The sequence below is a fragment of the Calonectris borealis genome, chromosome 1 (assembly GCF_964195595.1).
Source record: "Calonectris borealis chromosome 1, bCalBor7.hap1.2, whole genome shotgun sequence".
NCBI classification, from domain to species: Eukaryota; Metazoa; Chordata; class Aves; order Procellariiformes; family Procellariidae; genus Calonectris; species Calonectris borealis.
The window spans coordinates 132520603-132543325 of NC_134312.1; the positions used below are offsets into that span (position 1 = coordinate 132520603).

At 41.0% G+C, this 22723-nt stretch overlaps 1 protein-coding gene across 2 annotated transcripts in view; it reads left to right on the forward strand.

Moving 5' to 3' along the window:
* The first annotated feature begins 1350 nt into the window (after positions 1–1350).
* SMPX (small muscle protein X-linked) overlaps positions 1351–22723 on the forward strand; it is a 41673-nt gene continuing 20300 nt past the window's right edge. Inside the window, exons 1-5 of one of the 2 annotated variants that reach the window (XM_075134383.1) lie at positions 1374–1479; positions 5058–5117; positions 10012–10101; positions 13749–13902; positions 18894–19099. In XM_075134383.1, the coding sequence (XP_074990484.1) occupies positions 5079–5117; positions 10012–10101; positions 13749–13889 (270 nt within the window). In that variant the 5' untranslated portion in view covers positions 1374–1479; positions 5058–5078 and the 3' untranslated portion in view covers positions 13890–13902; positions 18894–19099. Of the gene's footprint in view, positions 1480–5057; positions 5118–10011; positions 10102–13748; positions 13903–18893; positions 19100–22723 lie in introns of those variants that run through there. The other variant, XM_075134311.1, reaches the window with a different exon arrangement.

Consider the following 22723-nt stretch of genomic DNA (forward strand, 5'->3'; position numbering starts at 1 on the left):
TGAGCCCTCTTGTGAACTCTGCCATGTTTGAAGTGCAATAGTCTTCTCATGCCTCAAAATATTTGACGTTAGCCGTACTCAACCTTTCTGAGGAAATAGGCCAAGGGGTCTTCTTGGAAGGAGGTGATTGCTATACATACCTCCGTCAGTCCTGACCTAACACAAATGCATGTGCTTGTTGCATCTTGTCATGGGTCCTTGGGAAGGGGGTGGCTACGAGTAGTCTGCAGCTTTATCAGCTGCTTCCAGATGACAGCACTTTTGGGTAAGAGGGCATCAGAGAGTGAGTCACAGGCTTAATGAACTGGTCTTGGAGGTCATCTTCCTCTTTGAGATACTTGAAATGAAAAGAGTGATTGGTCAAATAAGTTAAAGTCAAGGGAAATCCTCTCTGAAATCACTGTCCCAACCACTAGTTGTTATAAATGTCTTTGGCACTAATTTTGAAAATTGTTGATCTTCTCCTAAAAGTTGCAAGTAGCAGCAGCAAGTGGCCAGTACAGTATCACCCAAAATGACGCTGCTGTTGTCACCATTAGTGTTGTGGGTCAGGTGGAGAACAAGTAAGGCAGAGGAGTGATGAAGAGGAAAGTTCACTCCTGTGTAGATGCAGTGAACAGGAGGCTGTGCTTCTGGGAGTGGAAACATGAGCCTGCACCCCACGCGCAACTTGCGGTGGCAGATCTTCAGTAGCCTTCCCTGAAGACAGTACTCCAGCCAGCGTGAGCACAACTGTATAATAACGTGTCACTTCCCTCATAAGCTATAGCATCTCCCCCGCACACTCTTCCTTAACTTCTCTTCATCCACATGCCCTAACGTTCAGCAGCTGGCCGCTATGGCCTCGCACGGTCAGAAGCCCTCCTCCCCGTGAGCACGGCTGCCTGCACGCAGGAACGCTGCGCCAAGACCCGAGGCAGCTGCTGTGCGAGTTTGCTCCCAACCCGGCAGCAATAGTCATGCTGGTGTGGCATTCACCTCCCCTAGTGAGTTAGTCCCTGCGAGGTGAGCTCTTCGTAATTACGTCTCCATAATTCTTTCTTTCTCCGGTGTGGCAGTAGGGAGGCACAGGCTGCCCCAAACACCACGGGAGGTGTTGTGCCTTACCTTCTGCCACCGAATGCCTGGCGCTTGTGAAAAGCCCAGCACGGCAGGGAGAGGGAGGGCAGGAAAAGGTCCCAAAGGTGTGTTCCTTCAACACCTCCTGCTTGACACTTGAGCCCTGGTTTTACGATGGTCAAGTGTCACAGGGGACCAAGTTACAGGGTGAATCAAACTCTATATTTAGGAAGAACAACTGGAAGCTATGACAGGAATTCCCTTTTACACTTTGCTTCTCAGCCGAGTCCCACTCCAGCCTGAAGCAGCTCTCAGTGCCGTCCGGGCTGAAAGCATCGGAGCTATTTCAGACGCATTGAAAGGATCGCAGTCAATACCTCAGCTGGTAGAAGAAGGTACCTCTTTCAGCATCGAAAGGAGGTGCGCGTACTCACTTGACGGTTTGGAACTTTTCTTATATAAGTAAATAAGTAAGCTAATCTTGAAGGGGTCAATTAAAAACTTGAAAGACCCGTACGAAAACTCTTTAATAACTGCTGGGAGGTGACTGCAATAGTTGTGGGTTTCTGCTTATTTTAATGTCTTGTGCAGCATATCAGCATATTCAGAGCAGATTGTTATAGTTCTCACTTCATAGTCTGTGGGGATCTTTACAGATTTAAAACAGAAAATCACTTAAATGCCTAGTGACTCATAAGAAGCCTAACTGTGTATTAGCTCAAATACTGTAGTACGTAGGTACATGCTTATTGTTTTCTATATGTTTGTTATAGCTAGTGGATTACTACGTGGGGGTTTTGACGGTAAGAGAGGTGTTCTTTCACTGTAACAGGTAACTGTAGTGGAGACAACTGCATTACAGAAAATGTTACCGCATTTGCCTAGAGCATGTAGTAAGTTTGTGTGTAACAGACTGGAAGCTGCAAAGTGGGGGTTTCTCTTCTTTCTTTGTACCAGCTGGGTCTCACAGTAGTGTAGTTCCTGTCAAAGCCTTTTAATAAGATAATACACTGCACTTCTGTGTCCAAAATACCCACTGTGCTTGATGCCGTGAGTGCGGCGGGGGGGAAAGGACAGCTTCCAGCTGGGGTGGGAGGAGGGCTCTTTCTGTTGTCTGTGTGCTACTGTACATCTCTTGTGCGGATTACAAAAGATGGCATTATGATATCTCATCTGTTTAAAGCAAATTGAATAAGTCAGCTTATTATCTTGCTGCAGCCCTGTCAGAAATTATTTTTAGCAGAGGGACAGAAGATAGGTCCTTTGTTTTACAGAGGTTCTTTTCAAAACACTGATTTATTTCACTGTAGTAGTCCTGTATTTCACAAGTAGTCCTGTTCACAAGGGCTTTCACTGCGAAGCAAGGGAATTTGCAGGGGAAGTCTGGCATAAAACAGCTCCAAACTGAACTAACGTTGCCGTTGCTTTCTAAGTTTGGCTCAGCATGCAGCCCATAAAAGGTAGAAGGTAAGGAGTGGGGAGGCCAAAACGACACCGGGGAATACGGGCTGTGTGCGTCTGCGTTTCACTGGGTGTGTACATGTGAAATCCTGCGGTGGAAATGAGGTGAAGAGTGATTTTTTCAAGTTTGCAGAGCTGATTGGAATGCCAGAAATAACTTAATACAATCAGTGCAGCACTCTTGCCTCTCTCCAAGACGCATGGCAAAAGAACAAAAGGAATTTATAAAAATGAACTAATCACTTCAGTAATAGATGCATCTGTAATCTAAGATTTATTTTGCTGTGGCTGATGGTCAGTATTGCTCTGGAGGGAAACTCAGGGAAGGGAGGGAAGGGGAGGGAGTCAGAGAAGATGGTCTATTTTTACTCAGTAGCGTGCTGTTGTCCTGATTTCTCTGGCGGTAATGAGGACAGCATGAACTGGTAGGAAAATCACCTCCTCCAAAAGCAGTCCTACACAATTGTATCATGCATCCATCTTTAGGAACCGGTGTCCGATTGCAATAATTTCGAATGCAGACTTCTTGTGAACCCAGAGCCCCTCCCCGAGGAGCACTGTTGCTGTGCTTGTCGAGATTCAGTGTAAATCCTTGCCCGTTTAGCTCTAGGTGGCCCAAGAAGTGTGTATCGGTGTTTCTGCAATGCGCAGGCACACAAGATAGAGAAGTACATCTTAGCTTGAATGTCTTTGTGACAGTGTTTAGAAAGTAGATCCACAGTGTTTTAAAATGTTTTGTGTTAATTTCCTGTGCTTTTGTTTCCATTTTTCATTCTGATTAGAAAGGGGAGAAGATGATAAGAAAAACTAATTAAACTTTTGTGTATTATAAGTCCTATCTTTCCAGTAAACTGGGGGATTGTTTTGTATTTATCTTTGGAATTCAACCACTGGTTAACAGCACAGTTATTTCTATGCATGGTAAAGATTTTCAAAAAGGAAAGAGAGAGAGTGCAGTAAATCCTTTTGGCTTTTTGGAATCTGTGCAAATTTTGTCATGAACTTCAGTGGCTGAGGTTTCATCCCCCGAGGTGAATTCTGAAGTTTTTAGAACTACCTCTGATTTTAAGTTTGTAAATGTAAATGTAGAACCACAATATAAAACTCACTGGAAGCATGCTGCTTTTAGTTTGCATGGCGGGATTTTCTTCCGATTGATTAATTTAGTGGAAGCAATTTAAACCCGAAGCAACCTATGAAGATGACGTCCTCTGCCTTAAGGCTGTGTGTTGGTTTGGACAGCACTCTTTACAGCTGAGAGTGCGATCAGAGAGAGACCTCTAATGGCAGGTCATTTTTACCTTAAGTTCTGCTCAGCATTATACACAGATTTAAAGCCGATGTGAGAATATGCAAGAGCAAGTCTTCCATGCGGCTCTGGTGATACAATTTCAGACTGATATTCCAGGCTGAAGCCAACTTATCTATGCTTTTCTTCAGTACCGCCTCCACGTGACAGTTACACTCTTTGGAGTACCAAAGTCTTTGACCCACTTTTGATTTCTCAGTATATTTCTGCTATTCTCTCCTACGTCATTTATTACTTTTCTCAATATTTTCTTTCTCATCTCAGGTTAACTATTGTAGCCAAAATATGCTATAGTTTGTTTGTGATCAATGAATTCTCTGGTGAACTCATTTCTCACCTTTTAGTATTACTATCTTATTTCGCATTATAATGAGATAGGTTAAATAACCAGACTTTGATGAAGGTCTAGTCCACTTAAAATCTTAATTCTCAGTGGAAAGTAAAGGGCCGAGACAATGTTTCAATTAATCTGATTAGTAGAATTTCTTGCTTGCCTTTTTTTTTTTACCTTACAGAATCTTTTGACTTTGGTGTATTTCCCTTTGTTATTGTATATTAATACTGTATCAGTCCATATTTCTATGCCTGCATGAAATTATATGGAAACTTCTGTTCTTTTTTGTCTTATTGCTAAAGAAAATCAATGAATCTATATGATCTAAAACTTTGAAGAGAGCTACTTTGTGCCCTAGTAATTGTCAAACAGAACTTTACAGTTTGATCATCTTGATCATTTTCAGTCTACAAGCATTAAAGATTTGCAAGGATTGGGTCAGAAAAACGGTTATGTCTGCATTTATCAATGCTTTGTAGCAAGTTATGCTTTATTTGAAAGAAGGTTTAAACTGAGAGTTCTAATAATTCCCATGTACATACTGTGACAGAAGTAGTCATACATTGTTTATCCTCCAATGCTTCCCTTAATTCTTACTCATTTGCAATGCCATTAAGGTTTGAGAGATTCCTTATCTCTACTCATTATTGGTTTTGATGTGAAAGAGAGAGCTCCATTTGTGGCTATGAAAGATTAATTGGAGAAGCTCAGGTGTTCTGTCTCCTTCTGATATTCAGAAGGAATAACTAAGCAACTCTGAAACTGAGACGGAAACAGGAGCTGGGCAGATGAAATAGATGCCTGTCAAGAGGCAGCATGGGTTAAGTTCTGGCTTATATCTCCCCTAGCTATCAGAATGTCAGAGCCTGTAACACTTTCCCATTTTGCTTGCAGGGATAAGCCTCTGTCTTAAAAATGTCAAAACAGCCAGCATCACATGTCAAAGCCATTCAGGTAAGAGACAGCATTTATGTTTCTAATATAGTAAAATAATAAATCTCAACCTCCATTGCTTGACAAACTGCATTTTCCTCATACAAAACACTGTAGAAGTGCTAATTGGGGATTATTCTTTTAACGTGAAAAACCTGGTAGATAAGAAAGCACTGAAAAAGTTTGACCTGAAGAGCATCTTATGATCTGAGCTGATAAAAAAACTGGATCAGATAGGTTGGTTGATCGCTTGCTTGCATGGTCTTTCCAGTGTTAGGTTATATCTGTTGGTGGATCAGCTAAGCAAAACACGGTGATACATCTGCATAACTGATCAGCGTTATGAGTAAAACTAATTCTTGCAACTACTAGATTTTCCACAGAGTTAATATAATGCTGGAAGAATTATAGGCTAAAAAGGTGGCATAGGTATCGTGAAGTTTTTCATGTCTGCATTGCTTTCGGAAAAAACCCCACAACTTCCAATATTTGTTTAAGAAGCATTTTATTTAAAAGCCAAAGTAAAATGAGAGAAATGTTGATGTTTTCATTAAAAAAATTCTTGTATGTCACATACCTCCTCAAATGGCATGTGCTCGCAAGGATGAAGCTGGTTGTTACATGCTTGTAAAAGAAACAGCTGGAGAATTATCCCAACATCATCATGAATTAGCATCATGAAGACTGTATTTAGCTCATGCTATCATTGATTCTTGTCAACAGGCCAAAATACCTCCTGAGCCTCAGAATTTTACAGAATTTTCATGTATTTTGTAAAATGCACTTGCAATCAAATTTCCCCACGAGTTCAGATTCCCTTAAAATTATGTAAGAAACACAGAATTTCTAAAGTCTGATCTATCCTCTGATTCCCCAAGATAATACTAACTCAATGGATTGGAGTATCAAGAAGATTAATTACCCAGTGGCTAACAGCGTACTGAAGTTGCAAGCCATGTAAAAATGCTAATTCTCTTTATCATCATCAACCACTGGAACAGGCATGCAAACTACTGTACTCTAATTCAGTTAGCAGAAGCTTGCCATTGATTTCACTCAGTTCAAATTTTTATCCCTCTTTTACAGGGACTATGGACATATTTGTATGATTAATAAAAAAATGTAGATAATTCATAGCTCAAAAGTATTTACATTTTACATTTAAACTCCATAGGCACATACAAACATTATTAAGGAATGAATTTGGCTTACTGTTTTCCTATAGAACTCCTTTTTAGTTTTATGATAACTTTCCAACTTCTAAATGTAAAAAAAATCTTCTAGTTTGTCCATTTAAGAAGTGCATTAAGTTTAAGTACCAAGTTTAATATTTTAAGAAACTTTAATTTTTGCAAAGGTAATTTGAATCATGAGAAAAATTACAGCACAAACTTTAAAATAAATCTATTAAACATTGTGTCAAAGGTTGCTCCAACAGGAAGACTTGCACTTGAATTGATGCCTGTTACACTTCGAGCACTCTAAGAACCATCACTCAAAATGTCACATTACTTTTATACATTGTGATTCATATATTATGATCCTTTGCTATTATGTGCTATTACAGTAGGACTGACATCCCCTGGAGAATATACATCGTGCTGCAGCCATGGAAATGTAATGACACTTTACAGTAGTGTCGTGGTACTCTTGTGTCAGACGTGGCTTCTTTCTGACCATATGAGATGTACGCTAAAACCCTCACTTGCCGACAGCCACTAAATACAGAGTTAAAGGTACCAACTGGTTCCCAAGAGTAGTTCAGGGCGATCAAGGACCAAAGTGCTGTTAACTCCTGCTAACATTCATTGCTGGCCTCCCCACTCAGTGTGTAAAAGGCTGTGTATAGCTCTGGCTGACAATTACTCTGCCTACAAACACCACTCTTGGCTTTCCCCAGCAGTAAGGGTGAGGGGTTTCCTATTTTTTTTCTGAATTACATTCAGTTTTCTCTGTAGTTCCTTTATTCTTTTTTTAACTTGAATATGTTTATACTGAAGGCTTTCCAGCTTATTCAGTCATCCTTCTGGACAGCTAGGAATGGCTGTGATTCTGTGGAGAACTTACCCCTAACAGTCCTCAACTCGTGCCAGGCTGCTGGTGATTCAAGACCCGACAGTTCCTCATCTGGATGCCCTGTCTCTAGTAAACAGAAAGAAGAACACAAACACATCTCTAAATACCAGTTTAATTGGGTCAAACCAGCAATATATGTTGTATGTCATGCTTACAGTTACTTTTCCTTCAATGTCTTCAGGAAGACCTTAGTCCAGTACATCTGTACGCATACCTACTCCATATGAAAACTGCAATGACATCCAAAATATGGTAGGCACTTTCCAAAAACAGAGGAAGATGCAAACCTGATAATTTTAATATTTAATATGATTAAAAATAATAGTCACACCTAGAAGGCCTGTCTAAAGCAATTATAATTTAGAATTTCAGGAGTTTGGAACAAAAAATTTCCTGGTTAGCATTTCACTGGATGGGGAGCAGGCGAGGAGGAGATCACTGAGGCTCCTATCTCCGTCCTAGCAGACAGGTGACAAGAGCCATGAAACGTATTTTAAAAATAAAATTGCAAACTCGTGCTGATCGTGGCACAACACAGTCCTTACAGAGCTACACCAGTGTACGGAATTTGGTCCGCTGTTCATCCATTATATGGCTGCTCAGCCATGGGAGGGGACCGGCATTGGATTAAGAGGGAGATTTACAGCTCAGGACTCTGGTACCTCTGGTGTGGAAGTGTTCGGAAATCAGTCGTACTTTCATTTCATACTAGAAATACTTTAATTTGTAGTATGTGTTATCAGATCCAGACAGTGTTAATATATGTCTTAAAGGCTGCTCATTTTACTAAGTTAATATTACATGTCTGCGTACGTCTTGTCCAAACTCTGACGTGGATGCATTTATTGCAGATAAAATAGTTCAAAGTGCTTTAGTGTGACACAGATTACGGTGAAAATGCTGAAGCAGACCGAAGGCGGCTTATTTAATTTAATTAGCAGTCTGGCACTTAGTGGTTCATTTTTGTTTCCTGAACCATTTTTAGTCACAGTTGGTCTGTCAATCACAGTAGGAAATGCAAGGGCTGGGTATCAGAATTACCATGCTGTGGTACGCCCTGGGTGGCTGTGGAAGGCTGGCTTCTGCTTTGATTGACTCCAAGGGGAAGGAATGCCTGAGTTCAAAATGAGCACCAAGAGGAGAGATAACTCTTAATGTTTCAACTCTGCAAACTTGTATGACCACGCTAGCTGTAAAGTGCAAAGAAGTTTCATATTCCAGAAAAAGAAACTGCCTGGAGGTACCAGAGCCTGGCCGGGGAGATGCTTAAAATTAAAAATAGCAAAGCTGGTTTTTTCCACTCCTAAATGAAATAATGGGTTAAGTACTGTGAGGCTGAAAATGCCCTGTCTCCTGGGAACTTAGGAAGTGCAGGTGAAAGGTTTCACAATATCTAAACTAATGCGCAGCGAAAAAGCATTATGAAGTGAATACCCAGTTGTCTATAAGCTACGGGGCCCTACAGACATTTGCCAGCCCCACTGAAATGGCAGCATGACCTTGCATAAATAAAATAACAAGAAATAGACAAATAGAATAAAGGGAAGGTGCTTATTTCTTAGCAAATGGATTCTTAATTTGCTCACTGTTTGATTACAGCTGTCAGAATAGACCACGATTGGAGCAGAAGGATGGGATTATTTATCTTCATTTAATGCAAATCAGTCAGATGGTAAACTACAATAACACAGCTCGCTGTTGGAAGGTTCTCCGTTTCCGCTCCGTAACATTACCCATTCACGCTGTGGTTTTACCAGTGGGAGTCATGATATTTTGATGACATTTCCTAGAAGCAGCTTCTCTTCTGAGATCATGAGATAAGAATAGGTATAAATTGTGCATTTAGTTGATCACACCACTTGACTTTTAAAATAATCTAGGGTGGGTCACATCAGGAAATAGATAGGTTTTAGCTACTCGTTTTCTAAGCAGCGTTTTCTGCCATTCTTTTCTCAAAAATCGTTACTTTTAAGGTATCTGTTATAAGCCCCATTTACGTTATGGCTTCTGGCTTTCTGCCACAGATAGAAAATCAGATTGATGCAGTCGTGTGGGTATCATTCTGGAGGGAGTTTGCTAAAGCTGGGGGCTAGCGGTCTGTCCGGCGTTAGAGCCGGCTTAGTCTGCTCTGACCCCTGAGCGCCCGCTGCAGACCGGGCTGGGGTGGCTGGGCAAAACCCAGCAGGGGCTGGAGGGTCAAAAAGCCTTCCTGCCTTTTCCCACAGATCCTCTTTGCAACCGAGAGGTGTATTCCTAGGACTAAGGCATTACATTTGCAGTTTGTAGCACCCATGGGTAAATTTTGTCGATAAAATCACATTTTAAACACTCGTGGATTAAGTTGGATGAGGACAGGCTTTCCTTCCTAACTACCTGTGATTAAGTGACGTGAGAACTGGTGTCACTGGGGGAGGGAGAGTGGTCCAGTGGTTTGGGTGTTATTGTAAGATTTGGGTGATTTACACTTAAATCCTTCTCCTGGCACTCTCTGCTTGACCTTGACCCAGTCGAAGCAGACCCAGGTGCCTAAAGACACTTTGGTGTCTTTAGTACTCATTTGTTTAAAGTCCAATGAAATCAGGGAGCATTAGACTAAAATGCAGAACTTCAAAAGCTTTCTAGGTAGCTTTGTTTTTTCACTTTCCATCTTTAAAATGGAGATTAAAGCATTCCCCTTTCCCATGGGAGTGGTGTGATGATGCATACATTGAAGGCATAAGTGCTCGGAAACCATGATAATGTCTATACTCTTGTCCCAACTCTTTTGAGTTTTGCCATTTACTAACTGTATGTTTATTTATCAGTCACTATTATATGCATCATAATTTCCTTCTCACAGGCTAATATTAACATCCCAATGGGAGCATTTCGACCTGGTGCAGGCCACCCTCATAAAAGAAAAGAACTTACACCTGAAGAAGTGGAAGAGGTAAGAAAAAAAGGGGGTTTTGATTTTTTTTTCCCAGGAGAATCCCTGTCGTTGATGGAAGAAAGCCTTTTAAACAATCTTATAGCACTACATACCAATCTTAGGTATCATAGCTGAACATGCACTGATCATTCATGCAAATAACTGGCCACCTACTAAACACTTCATATATACATTGTTCTGGTTTTGATGCCAAGGCACCTATAAGAATTTAAACTGTTTCAAAGGTGTGTAGCTCTGCTTCAACAGCAGGATGATATCTGCTGTCAGGAAGGAGAGCCAGGATTTCACCAGCAGTATTTATCTAGATGGGAGTTGATGGAAGACATGAGGAAAAGTTATAGCAAGGCTTTGGAAGAATATGCTACTACCTGCTGCCCTGCGGTGGGATTTATTGTTACAGCTTAACAATGTTGGAACAGATTTTCAAACCTGCCGGTTTTTGGAATATTTATCAACAAGGAGAAATTGAATGTCGAGACTATACATTTGCAAATTAAAAAGAGAAATTGTGAACCCATTTATCTGCACAGGGGTGAAAATACTCCATTTGAGATTGAATTCTGTGTTTGCATGCCTGTATTTTACAGGGAGTATTTAACACTGAGTTTTGAATATGAAGTCCAGTTTACACCTTAACCAACACTGATCACAAAGGTTATGATTAAACAGAGGTATCATATTTCTGGATGATATTAAAGCATCTTATTTACCATAAATTACCAAAATTTATTATTTTATAATAAATAAGAACTGAAACCAATGGTGGAGGAAAAGGTAGTGGGATACTCCAAACAAGAAAAAAACTCAAGTGAAGATGGGTGCTTATGGCTTCCTGGACAGCTGACTAAGTTTGGTCTTACAGTCCCCACCCGAGAACTGGTCCTGCTGGGCCAGAGCTGCGGCTGCTCCCCAGAGCCAAGGGCAGGAAGGGCCCAGATCGACCCCGTACAGCCGGGCTGCCTCTGGCGGGACTGGGCCGGGTGGACTTGCTGCCATGCGGGCGAAGCGAAGCTGCCATGGCTGGAGGGAGTCTTGCCTCCAGGCAGAGCAGAGCCGTGAGGACCGGGGAGGGAGGTGGATAGCCACTTCTCTCCAGGCATGCAGTGGCACTGCTGGTGATTCAGCCCCAAACAAGAAGCAGCCAGATTAGTTTTGGACAAATCATCAGCTCCTCCTGACCTGGTACAGGCACCTAAAATGGTCAGGTTTTGTTACGTAAAAGCTAATTCTTCCTTTTCTGTCTAAATCAGACAGATTTTTTTCTGAGTTTTGACATATTTGATATAAATAGTGCTCTGTTTGCAGAGAACTTTCCTGAAGAAATCAAACGCAGGCTGACTTAACTCTTCTTAAGAAGATTTTAAAAAACCAAAACCAAACATACAAAGTGACCTTGAACACATATTGTGGCTTTCTCCGCTGGAAAGAAATCAAAGCATACTCTCCCCGCAGTAATTAAACTGGTGAAGGAATGCATGTTATTAAGCAGAAACTAATATAGCATGTGTGAATTCTGGTAATATTTGAGAAATAAAATAAATGACTAGTGCTGATAATTAGATTTGGTTGGGTAATTGAATATTGCTTTGCTTCTCAGTTATGTGAATACTATATATCAGACAGGCATTATGGAATGGAAGTTCTTGGCCCCAGTTTTATAGCCAATATGCAACCAAAGCAATGGGAGTAAAGACTACAGAAACAGATCTTGTAATAGGAATAGAATAAAAATGCTACCAGTGGACTTACTTACCTTTTCAGCTTTCTCGTCTCATTAAGTTTTGCAATACAGCTTGTATTCTGATTCTTTAGATCAGATCTGATTCTTTAGATCAGCTTTAAATAAATACAACTTCTTCTGACAGTGCTTAGCATTTTTCACTATATTTTAAAACCTTGGCAAAGGAGATGATGGAAATACAGGTCTTACTCAAAGGGATGGTGGAGTCAGAAGGGAACACGTATTTTTGAAGGGCAATGGAGCGCACATGTTAACATGCAAAAGAAACGGAGGGTGGGAATATCAGAAAATAACTCTTCTTCAGTCAGAGCATTTCCATGCAGGTATTTGTTAACTCTTGTCGTATATCTAAGTCACTCTTCAGACTTCCTTCAATAAAACTGAAGGCCGAGGTCTGATCTCAGCTGTGCATTCACACAGAGTGGGTGATATGGGGGAGTTGCAGTCATAAATAACACACACCTGAGATTAGAAGGGAAAGCTAACATCAATTTATGGAGTGCAAAGCCTCCAAAACATGGTCAAAGTTTGCACCGTTTGTACTATGAGAAGGAATGGTACTGTAAATGACTTGAAACAGTATTTTTAACACAGCATCTGCTATGGGGGTTTGGGGGATGATAGTTTTTCCTGATTATTCAGATTAGCTAGCTATGCAAGAAAACTGTCAAAGGAAACAGTACAAGCTCATGGCTTAAAGATCAGATAGGAAGAAAATGTCAGTTTTCTAGAATTCCTTGTTTATTTGCTACTTGACATTGGAAAAAGTCTGCTACCTCATTAGCATGCAGTCCATTAGTCAACAGAAAAAAGAGGGGTTTACTGGCAATAATATTTGACAGATAACTTTGTAATTTTAAAAATGAAGGCAAATATTAAGAACTGAATGTTCAAGGTCAATACACATTTCCAAAAAGGGTGGCTAGTGAATCTAAATACTGAATTAACTCCAAAAAGGACATCCCAAGAGGACATTCACAGAGTAATCAAAAAAGAAAAAAGAATTTCATTGTGAAATTATTTGCAGTAAAATATTAATTCATCTCTAAACCTACATGATTCCCCCTCTATGCCAGCTTTATAAAGTACATCCAGAACAGGCTGGATGAACCTTAAATTCCCTACTGGAAAACTACTCCTTCAAAACATTGCTCAGTCTAGAATAGAAATTGTCTAAAATATATGCTCTACCTCACCTAGGAGCAATAGTACAGCTGAGGAAGGGCTGAAATACCATGGTCCATCGGGAAATTAGCTGAGATGCTTGCTATTGTGCAAGTGCTGTTATTTAGTCTGAATTTTTACAGTGTCAGCAAATAGCTGTCAGGCACTACCCTAATTCAAACATAAAACGACAAAAACCCTTCTGGTCTTAACAACTGAGGTTAAGAAAAATTAAACATTAACACGAACTGAGCTTGGATGGAGCTTTTGGGGTCCATAACCTACTGTCATAGCTCTTCTCCAGGGTTGCAGAAGTGCATGATGGTTTTCCTCCCCAGCTGGCCAGCAAATATGAGAATGTGAAAGAAATTAGATTACAAAAATGGTTCTTCCACTTTTTTTCCCTAAAACATGAAGGACCTGGGAGTTACCTTTAATGCTCCACTCAGTTAATTTTCCACTAGTGGTCTGACGCTGTAAATTCCTACTCATTTACCGAAAGATCCACATTCCTCTGCACTGAGCACCTTCAAATTTTTTTTCAGAATGTTTTTAGACATTTTAGACAACAACCAACAAAATAACCTCCCTTTTCCTGCCCCCTCGCCCCACCCCCAATTTTCATTGGGATTGCATTTATTATAAAAACATCCTTTCCTGTTTCTCAAATAACTGACCTATGCTCATGCTTGAGAGATTGCTATTGCGGCAGTAAGGACAGTGGTATCCTTTTGTGCAGAGTGTTCCTGCTTCGACAGAGGAGGAGAAAGACAAGAAACATCTCCCAGGAGCTAAGAAACTTCCAGGTCCTGCTGTCAACTTGTCAGAAATTCAGAACATAAAGAGCGAGCTGAAATTTGTCCCCAAAGCTGAACAGTAGCTGGTACAAGCAGGTGAGTAGAAGAGAGGTTCTTTGCATGGCTCTAGGAGAAGCAGGCTGATCCAGAAACCTATTTGTGTCAAAAGATGGCTCTCCAATTACTTTAAAGGTCCTGGAATCACACCCCATATTACAAAGACAAAATATAAGAAGAAAAGGTCATAATCCTTGGAATTCTCTGTTATTTCAAGCATGGAGCATGTAGGAGACTATATCCGATGATGTATGTCACACATCAACCGGCCTAACAAAAAGTATATTCAGCTATTAGGAATATTGAAGCCAGCTTAAAAATACCGGCTTCTTGCTTCACAGGCACAAGTTCTAGTTTTACAGAATATAGGACTTGGATTTGTACACACTAACTACAAATAAATGCAATACAATGCAAATAAATTTATTGCAGTGATGGGCAAGTAGGTCACTGTTTTTAAAGAGCTCCTTTGCAACGTTAGATATTTGATATTATTTTATTTCTGTAATTCAAAACTGACATGCTAATGGCTTCATATATTTGATCACACAAACATACCTAATGCCACTTGTAGCACCCAAGGACTTGCTATATATCTATGCAGGGCTCGGAAATATGATATAGGACCTTGGGGAGATCTGTGCTCCTCTGGAGTGGCAGCTGGAGACCAGGCACGGACCCTCAGGCACTGCAGACAGCACCAGACACCTATGGGTTGAGCCACTGGTCTATGATTAACACCACAGCTCATACTTCATCTTATTTTGCTCAATGGCTGGAGAGAGATCAGTGATGCGTGGTGTCCCTCAGGGGTCCATATTGGGACCGGTACTGTTTAATATCTTCATCAATGACAGACAGTGGGATCAAGTGCACCTTCAGCACGTTTGCAGATGACACCAAGCTGAGTGGTGCAGTCGACACGCCTGAGGGACGGGATGCCGTCCAGAGGGACCTGGACAAGCTGGAGAAGTGGGCCCACGTGAACCTCATGAGGTTGCACAAGGCCAAGTGCAAAGTCCTGCACCTGGGTCGGGGCAACCCCCGGTATCAATACAGGCTGGGGGAGGAAGGGATTGAGAGCAGCCCTGCCGAGAAGGACTTGGGGGTACTGGTGGATGAAAAGCTGGACATGAGCCAGCAATGTGCGCTCGCAGCCCAGAAGGCCAACCGCATCCTGGGCTGCATCACAAGAAGCGTGGCCAGCAGGTCGAGGGAGGTGATTCTGCCCCTCTGCTCTGCTCTGGTGAGACCCCACCTGCAGTCCTGCGTCCAGCTCTGGAGCCCTCAGCACAAGAAAGACAGGGACCTGTTGGAGCCTCCCCCCAGAGGAGGGCCACAGAAATGATCAGAGGGATGGAACGCTTCTCCTGTGAAGAAAGGCTGAGAGAGTTGGGGTTGTTCAGCCTGGAGAAGAGAAGGCCTCCGGGAGACCTTACTGCGGCCTTTCAGCACTTAAAGGAGGCTTATAAGAAAGATGGGGACAGTCTTTTTAGTGGGGCCTGTTGCGACAGGACGAGGGGGAATGGTTTTAAACTAAAAGAGGGTTGATTTAGACTAGATATAAGGAAGAAATTTTTCACAGTGAGGGTGGTGAAACACTGGCACAGGTGGTAGATGCCCCAACCCTGGGAACATTCAAAGTCAGGTTGGACCTGAGCAACCTGATCTAGTTGAAGATGTCCCTGCCCCTGGCAGGGGGTTTGGACTAGATGACCTTTGAAGGTCCCTTCCAACCCAAACTATTCTATGATTCTATGATTATTTTATTTAAAAGGAAATATTCAGCAGTTCAAAGTGAATTTCAGAATAATTTCCATCTGATTTCAAACAAGGCCCATAAGCCTCCGTTGTTCTACATTCTGAGCCTTAAAGAAATTAATGATCATTTCTGTCCATGAAATTATCCTCTGATTTTCTTTGAAAAGCCTGAGTCAGTAAAGATGCATCAGGCAGTTACAATGAAAATTCAGCTGTACAGAGAAGTTTCAATACAAAAAACCTTGGTTACAATAAGAAAAAGATAGTTGTGTCACATAGTAGTCATCTGAATTGCCAGTTGTGCCTATTGACACAAGTCCTTTTTATCACGAAGAGAGGCGGAGGAGCTAAGCTGAGTAGAAGAACATAGTCTGGAATTACTGCACCAAAACATAAATGAAGAACAGAAGAAAACAGAAAGCAGTGCCAAAGGGTTCTGGGAACGCAGCAGCACTATGGACCAGGAATCTTGAAAGAAATGGCATATAATCTGAGCAAATTGCCCCAGTACACACTGCAACATTAACTTATTTTTATGTACAGCATAAATATGCCATTTAGAAGGAAAAAGTGTTTAGTTTTTTCTTGCTTTTACCCTGCTGTGTCATAATGTTCCTGTTATTTTAAAGAAACAATGGAGTCTTTCTCTTCAGAAAACTTGGGAAAAGGAAAATTAACATTATGTAAAATGTAACATTGTAGTCATCACACTAAAGCAGTGCCCAGAGAAATATGAATTTTTAATGTGAGGCTTCAAAGAGGTTTTTCTCCATAAGAGGTATTTAGACATAAATTTAACCCCATATTTATTCTCAGATGATTGCTATTTTCAACGTTTAAAACAGTTTTTTAATAATTAGCTTACTGAGAGTCTGAAATATTTAGGGTGTGCACAGAGATTCAGTCTAAAGAAAAGATTTCTACAGAAAGGTCAGCAAAGTGAAGGGCATCTTGAAAGCTATGAGTCATTATGAAGTAATTTCTGTCTCCATCCTTCTTTTGATGTTGTATTGGTTATCAGGTCCTGACAGTGACACAGATTTCTAGATTTTGGTTAGTACAGTCACAGATCGTATCTGAAAACTTAGTTTCTAGAAGAGTTGCAGGCACAGTACTCACTGGAGACTAGGAGTTTGGTTTTGGTTGCAGTGCAGAACTAAGCATGTGCATAAATTCTACATAAAATTGAGATGCAAATCAATCACTTGCCACATCCAGCAGCCTTGAATGGTACTAAATCTAAGGATTGTCCCTTATAGAGGGCATTCATCAGTTCACTTGTTTTAGGGAAGACCTGCAGCCTTGTATAAAACGTGATATAGTCAGTGATTTGTTTTATGACTGACCATGCCAAGCCACTCAAGATTATCTTTATTTGCAAGAAATCCATGCTCACATCTGCCTGATACTTTGCTTCATCTCCAAGAAGGGGTTACTGATCATCCTTTGGATGTGATGCTCTCTAGAGAACGGTAAACTGACTGGTCAATAGAAATGCCTGTGCAGAGTGCGTACTGATACATGAGGGCGTTCTTTGGTTTTCACAGTTTGGAAATGAATTCTCTCTCACATCAGTACAATAGCCTTTTCAGATATTCACTGTCGAGGGACTTCCCTTTGTTAGTATTTTTATATTTCTTGTGGTACTCTGTAGGAAATACCCACTGAAACTGGTAGAATAACTCCAAATTCTCTGGATAATTTCCATAATGCTGTGATCCTATAACATGATATAAAAGCATCAAAAAGATACATAAATATGTCAAAAATACCAAAGGTTTTACAACTACAACAATTATTTCTAACACTTCCTCCTACTATGGTCATTTTTCATTGGATAGTTTCAGTAAGTTGCAAGTCAACATGATCAATTTTGTTTTAATTTTGATCCATATTTTCTTGCTCGGTTTTACAGAGTGCAAACGCATCAGCAAAAATAAGGAACATGCAAAACAGTAGGTTGGTTCATTATTTAGAAACCCATTCCTACATAATTTGCACTTTAGAGTAACTTCTGTTAAATGTCTTTGGTCTTGCTCTTTCAGCAAATTAGGAAACATGAATAGACTTGCTAAGACCATAGTTGTGAGACTAACAGTTTGTGGGAGGGATATAATTAGCGAGATGTCATGAAACTGGATCCAGTGAAGGTCATAAAGTGCTTATCTGTTAAGATATTCCTGTAGTCAACCCCTGCTGCTGTTCTATCATCTATAATTAACTAATTAGCATACCCTTCTTTGTTATAAAGTTTTTTCTTCCACAGACCTGAAGATGATGTGTTTGATGCAGCTAGTTTTAATACACAAAATTAGTTGTGATTCCTTTTCTTTTTCTCCATCTACTATTTTGTTTAGCTGCTCCCTTCGCACGTGCACATTTCTACCTGCACAAGAGCGAAAGGTATGCAAAATAAAATGGTAACAAATTAGCACACACTAATCAGCTAAATATATGTTCTGTTGAATAAGTAATGGTAGGAAGCATTCCATTTGTGACAAATGGAGCCTGCTATGGCTGAGATTTAATGCTGATTGTTGTATATCTCACGTGATAACTAACATGGTGGTCGTACCCGAAAGTGGGACTGAGCACAAATTGGCATTTCGCCTGAGCATGGATATTAATCACAGCCAGTTACTGCTGCAACTCATGTTAGGGTTCTTTCTTCATTCTGTACCCCTTCACGTTTTATGCCCTGAAGCGTGGGGGTTTGTGTAACAAGACTTTTTACAACGTGCCGTGAAGGACCATGGAGCCCGAATGCTGGACTTCGGTTTTAAAGGACCTAAACCTTCAGCTAGAGTGGTCTAGTCTTTTCCTCTTGAAGGAGATTTTCATACTTACTGAAGGATCTTCTCAAAAGGCAAAAAGGGAAATTTACTGCCTTGAAGTTACAATAAAGTCTGTCATGGACATATGGGCAGCACTCCTGGCACTGTGTGCTGGTCGTGTTTGGAGAAAGGGCTTGTCAGGACCCCCATCCCAGTTCTACACAGAATTTGGTCAGACAAGCTTGCTGAGCCATGCCTGGCTGTTCCGGACGGGGTACCTATCTGGTTCAAGGTGTGAGAAACCATGCAACTGGCACTTGTAGGTAATCTGTTGTCCTTCCTTGGAACTCTACTAGGGAGGGTGGTTTAACTGCAGAAGCTGAGCGGTAGTTCTGTTGTCAGGTTACAGAAGCAAGGGAGTTGTGTTTTGAGGGCGGATGATTAAACAGCTAGCAAAAGCTTCCCAGGGCAGCTTAGTCTTTGTGTTACTTGCAGCGTTACCTCTTCTATAACATATTGGGAATCCTGCCTCGCAAAAAATGAGGAGTCGTGTCAGCAGAGCAGCCTCTGAGATGGGCATCACTTGGGGAAGAAAAAGAGACAAAGCAGGAAGAAAAAAGAAGACCCTTAGGGAATAAAGCTCTTATATCCATACTTACAAGATGTTCCTTGGTGTTGCTATTAATTATTTACAAAAAATGTCAATTACCTTGGCTAAAAATACACATTATAACTTTGTCCGCTGAGTACTGTGGATTTTAATTACAATTTCATGCTATGTACTGCTCTTAAGCTGCATCTCAGTTAACAGTAGCCATCTACCTCTCCCAGTGTCACTGCTCTGACACACTGTTCAATGATTGTGTATTATTCCTGTGCTCACATGGACCAGAGGGATATGGTTAAACTGCTGGACAGTAACAAGCGAAGTTATTGCCATTTTGTCCAGCAAACACATCCAGTGCCTTGCTAGTAGAGGAACTCTGACATGCTGTGAGCTCTTGAAACAGCCCCACGGTTTTAAGAAAATGTGTTCATTTGATTAAGCCAGCCCTTGTGTGAGAGAAGAGAATCCTGCAAGCATCCAGAGGATGCCAAGGTAGGTCGGGAGCTCAGATCTCCTTAGCTGGAGTGGGAACAACGGGTGAAGAAGGAGGATGTGCTGCAAGAATTTCTGCAGGACCCTTCTGCCAAAGTCAGAGGAGGCTTGGGGGGATCTCATCAGTGTATGTAAATATCTGAAGGGAGGGTGCGACAAGGACGGAGCCCGGCTCTTTTCAGTGGTGCCCAGTGACGGGCCATGCCCGGACCACTCACTGTTTGGCCTGTGTTAATTTCAAAGTAGTCCTTGTGTTTTCCTTTCCTTGGTTTCCTACCGTCCTGCTGTCTTTGGTTCAGAGTTCCCAGATTAGTAGCGCTTGGAGATTTCATGGCCAGCCATCAGTTTTGCCAGGTCACTTCTGTTTGTAAAATTGTCCTAAGAAACTAGGTAGTTGAGGGTTTTTAGGATTTTTTAAAAGTATGTTTAAGGTTCTTTCGGTTTGCCTTCCAGTTTTTTTGAGTCTACTTATGTCACGCTTTCAGACTTTAAACAGAAGGGCTGGAATTTTCTTTTCAAAGAGAAAACTGGAATCCCCAGGACATAATTTAATATCAGAGGAACCTTTGGAATCATGTTATCTCCTTGAGCGAAAAAAGTTAGTCATGTTTTGTTTTCCAGAGTTTCTGTGTTCAGAAGTAAAAATTTAGTTCATTGTCTCTAATATGGCCTGCAGCTGTCCATTGTGAACTGAGAGTCTCTTCTCTATCACCAACGACATGCTGTGGTAGGCCCCCAGCATGTCATTCCTCAGGCCTTTGCAAGTCAAGGAGAGGTTTCCTTCTCATTCTCTTGTTTATGGTGGAAGTGAGGGGGAAAGCATACTGGAGAGACTCTGCTTTCTAGATGCCTAAGAAAGCTTGGAAGTATGCATTAGGAGGTTGATTTTATCAAGTAAAAACCAGGGCATATTCTTATGAACAACAAATGCTTCTGCATAAACTAGTTAGGAAAAGTTTGTGTTTTGTGGTTTTGAAAACTGACTAATAACTTCAAAAAAAAACCACTGAAAAATCAGAAAATATTTTGCTCCCAAGCAAACTACAAGAATGGATACTTGTATTTTTTCAAAACAAAAAATATGCAAAAAAAAAGTCTTTTATTTCCAAATTGTGTCTTCAAGCAGAGCATTTTTATTACTGGAAGAGACAAGCACGAAATAATAACTCAAAGAACTCTACTAATTTTTAGAAAGTGAGCATGTTATTTACTCTTCTACCTTCACCATATTAAAGAGTGTTTGCAGACATGTAGAGATGAACAGGCTTCTACACACAGATAGAAGAAATTTCTTCATTGAGCCTCTCACTTTGAAACGTTAATGCCCTTAAAGCGAAAACATACTTCTCACACTAGCGATGTGGTCCCACAAATATCTGCTCCATTCTTGAATGAGAAACGTCAGTTTCTGGGAGAAAGTTCCAAGTATTTTGTTTGAAAGCTGAAAATTCTCCTTTTAAAAACATTTTAAAATTAAATAACTGCTATTTAATAACTGCTTTCCTGTGATCACTCTGTTGATTACTTGGTCCTGAACTTTTATTGTCAGACTCTCACGATTGGAGTGCTGCAATGGATGGCTATAAGCTCTTCAGAAGGGACAGGCGAGGAAGGAGAGGCGGTGGGCTAGCCCTGTATGTCAGGGAGTGCTTCGATTGTCTAGAGCTCAACGATTGTGATGGTAAGGTCGAGTGCTTGTGGGTAAGGATGAGGGGGAAGGCCAACAAGGCAGATATCCTGCTGGGAGTCTGTTATAGACCACCTAGCCAGGATGAAGAGGCAGACGAAGTATTCTACAGGAGGCTGGCAGAAGTCTCCCAGTCGCTAGCCCTTGCTCTCGTGGGGGACTTCAACTTTCCGGACGGGAAGGAGATAGTGCTGACCACTATTGAAGAGTTATGAGTGAGATGAGAGCGATGCTGTTTCTCTGTACCTGGGAACTGTCCCGCCAGCATTAGGTATGCCTGGAGCACTCAGACACTGTAATGACAGGCATCATCAGGAACCCAAAATAATAAGTAATTCCAGTCTGTCTAACCTTACACAGTTCAAAACGTGTTCAGCACAAAGGTTTTCAAGTGCCTACATCAGAGTGAAAAAGCTAACTGCTTTTGAATACATGAAGTGCAACTTCCTACGTTATTAACAGCTCAGAGTTTTATCAAATCTACATAAATTGTAACCAATTAAGCTGACAGTCTGATCTGAAATATCACGGCTCTGATGTGATAATCAAATGAATTTTCTTCTAAATTTAGTGTCTCATAATTTTGTTTTATAGTTTTTATTCGTTTCATTTGATAAAAGACCACCTAATTATGTTTTCACAGCCTTGTGCTCAAGAACCACATAAATTACTGCATCACTGTACTTTGTCATCTTGCAGAGATGGCTTGATATTGCATGAGCCTTGTGATCCCTGTCTGGGAGCAGGCCATCTACAAGTGTCATGAGCCCTACTCTGTACTTGGGATTAGGCCTGCTTCAGCCACCGAATTGCTCCTCGTGTGCCTTGTTTTGAAAAGTGTAGCTCTTTTTAGTGCCAAGGCTACCTCTATTCCACACTTGGTTGCAAATTCCTTCTGAGAATAAATAATATCGTACAATGGTAGAGCTCACGGTATATAGGTAGAACATGGTCTATAGGTGGAGGTCACCATTACAGTGGTCCCAACATCTGTTGCCCAGTCGGCAGCACTACTGAGGAAGTATTATGCTGCAGATGTTATTGGTTTTTGCTGTCCCAATCGCTGCCATTTTAACCTCCTAATTCCCCTTTGATTTGCAGCAGCACTCTCAAATACACTGTATTTCCATGCACTAAGAGAACACAGTACACAGCATAAATAAGCATTTCCTCCTGGAATATGTATTGGTTTTAGTCTCAGTGTTGGTCATACTTTATTTATCACATTTGATTTGCTGCAGGTTGTAGCTAGTTGAAAGGAAACTCAGCTGAACTAACCTTCCCTTGACCTTGGGAACAAGTATAAAGTCTGGTTTTCTCTCCCTCCATTTAGTGGTTATATTTGTTTCTGACCGCAAATGGCTGAGCTCCATCTACAGACATAGATTCAATAAAAGCAGAATAAAACCCTCAGACTTGGTGTTCAGAACTTACTCCCCCACTTCGCTAAAGTTGCCGTAATATTGCTTTTAATTTAATAATTCAGTTATTCATCTGATAAAAAAATAAATTGCGTCCTTCAGCTTTTAGCTCTCATGG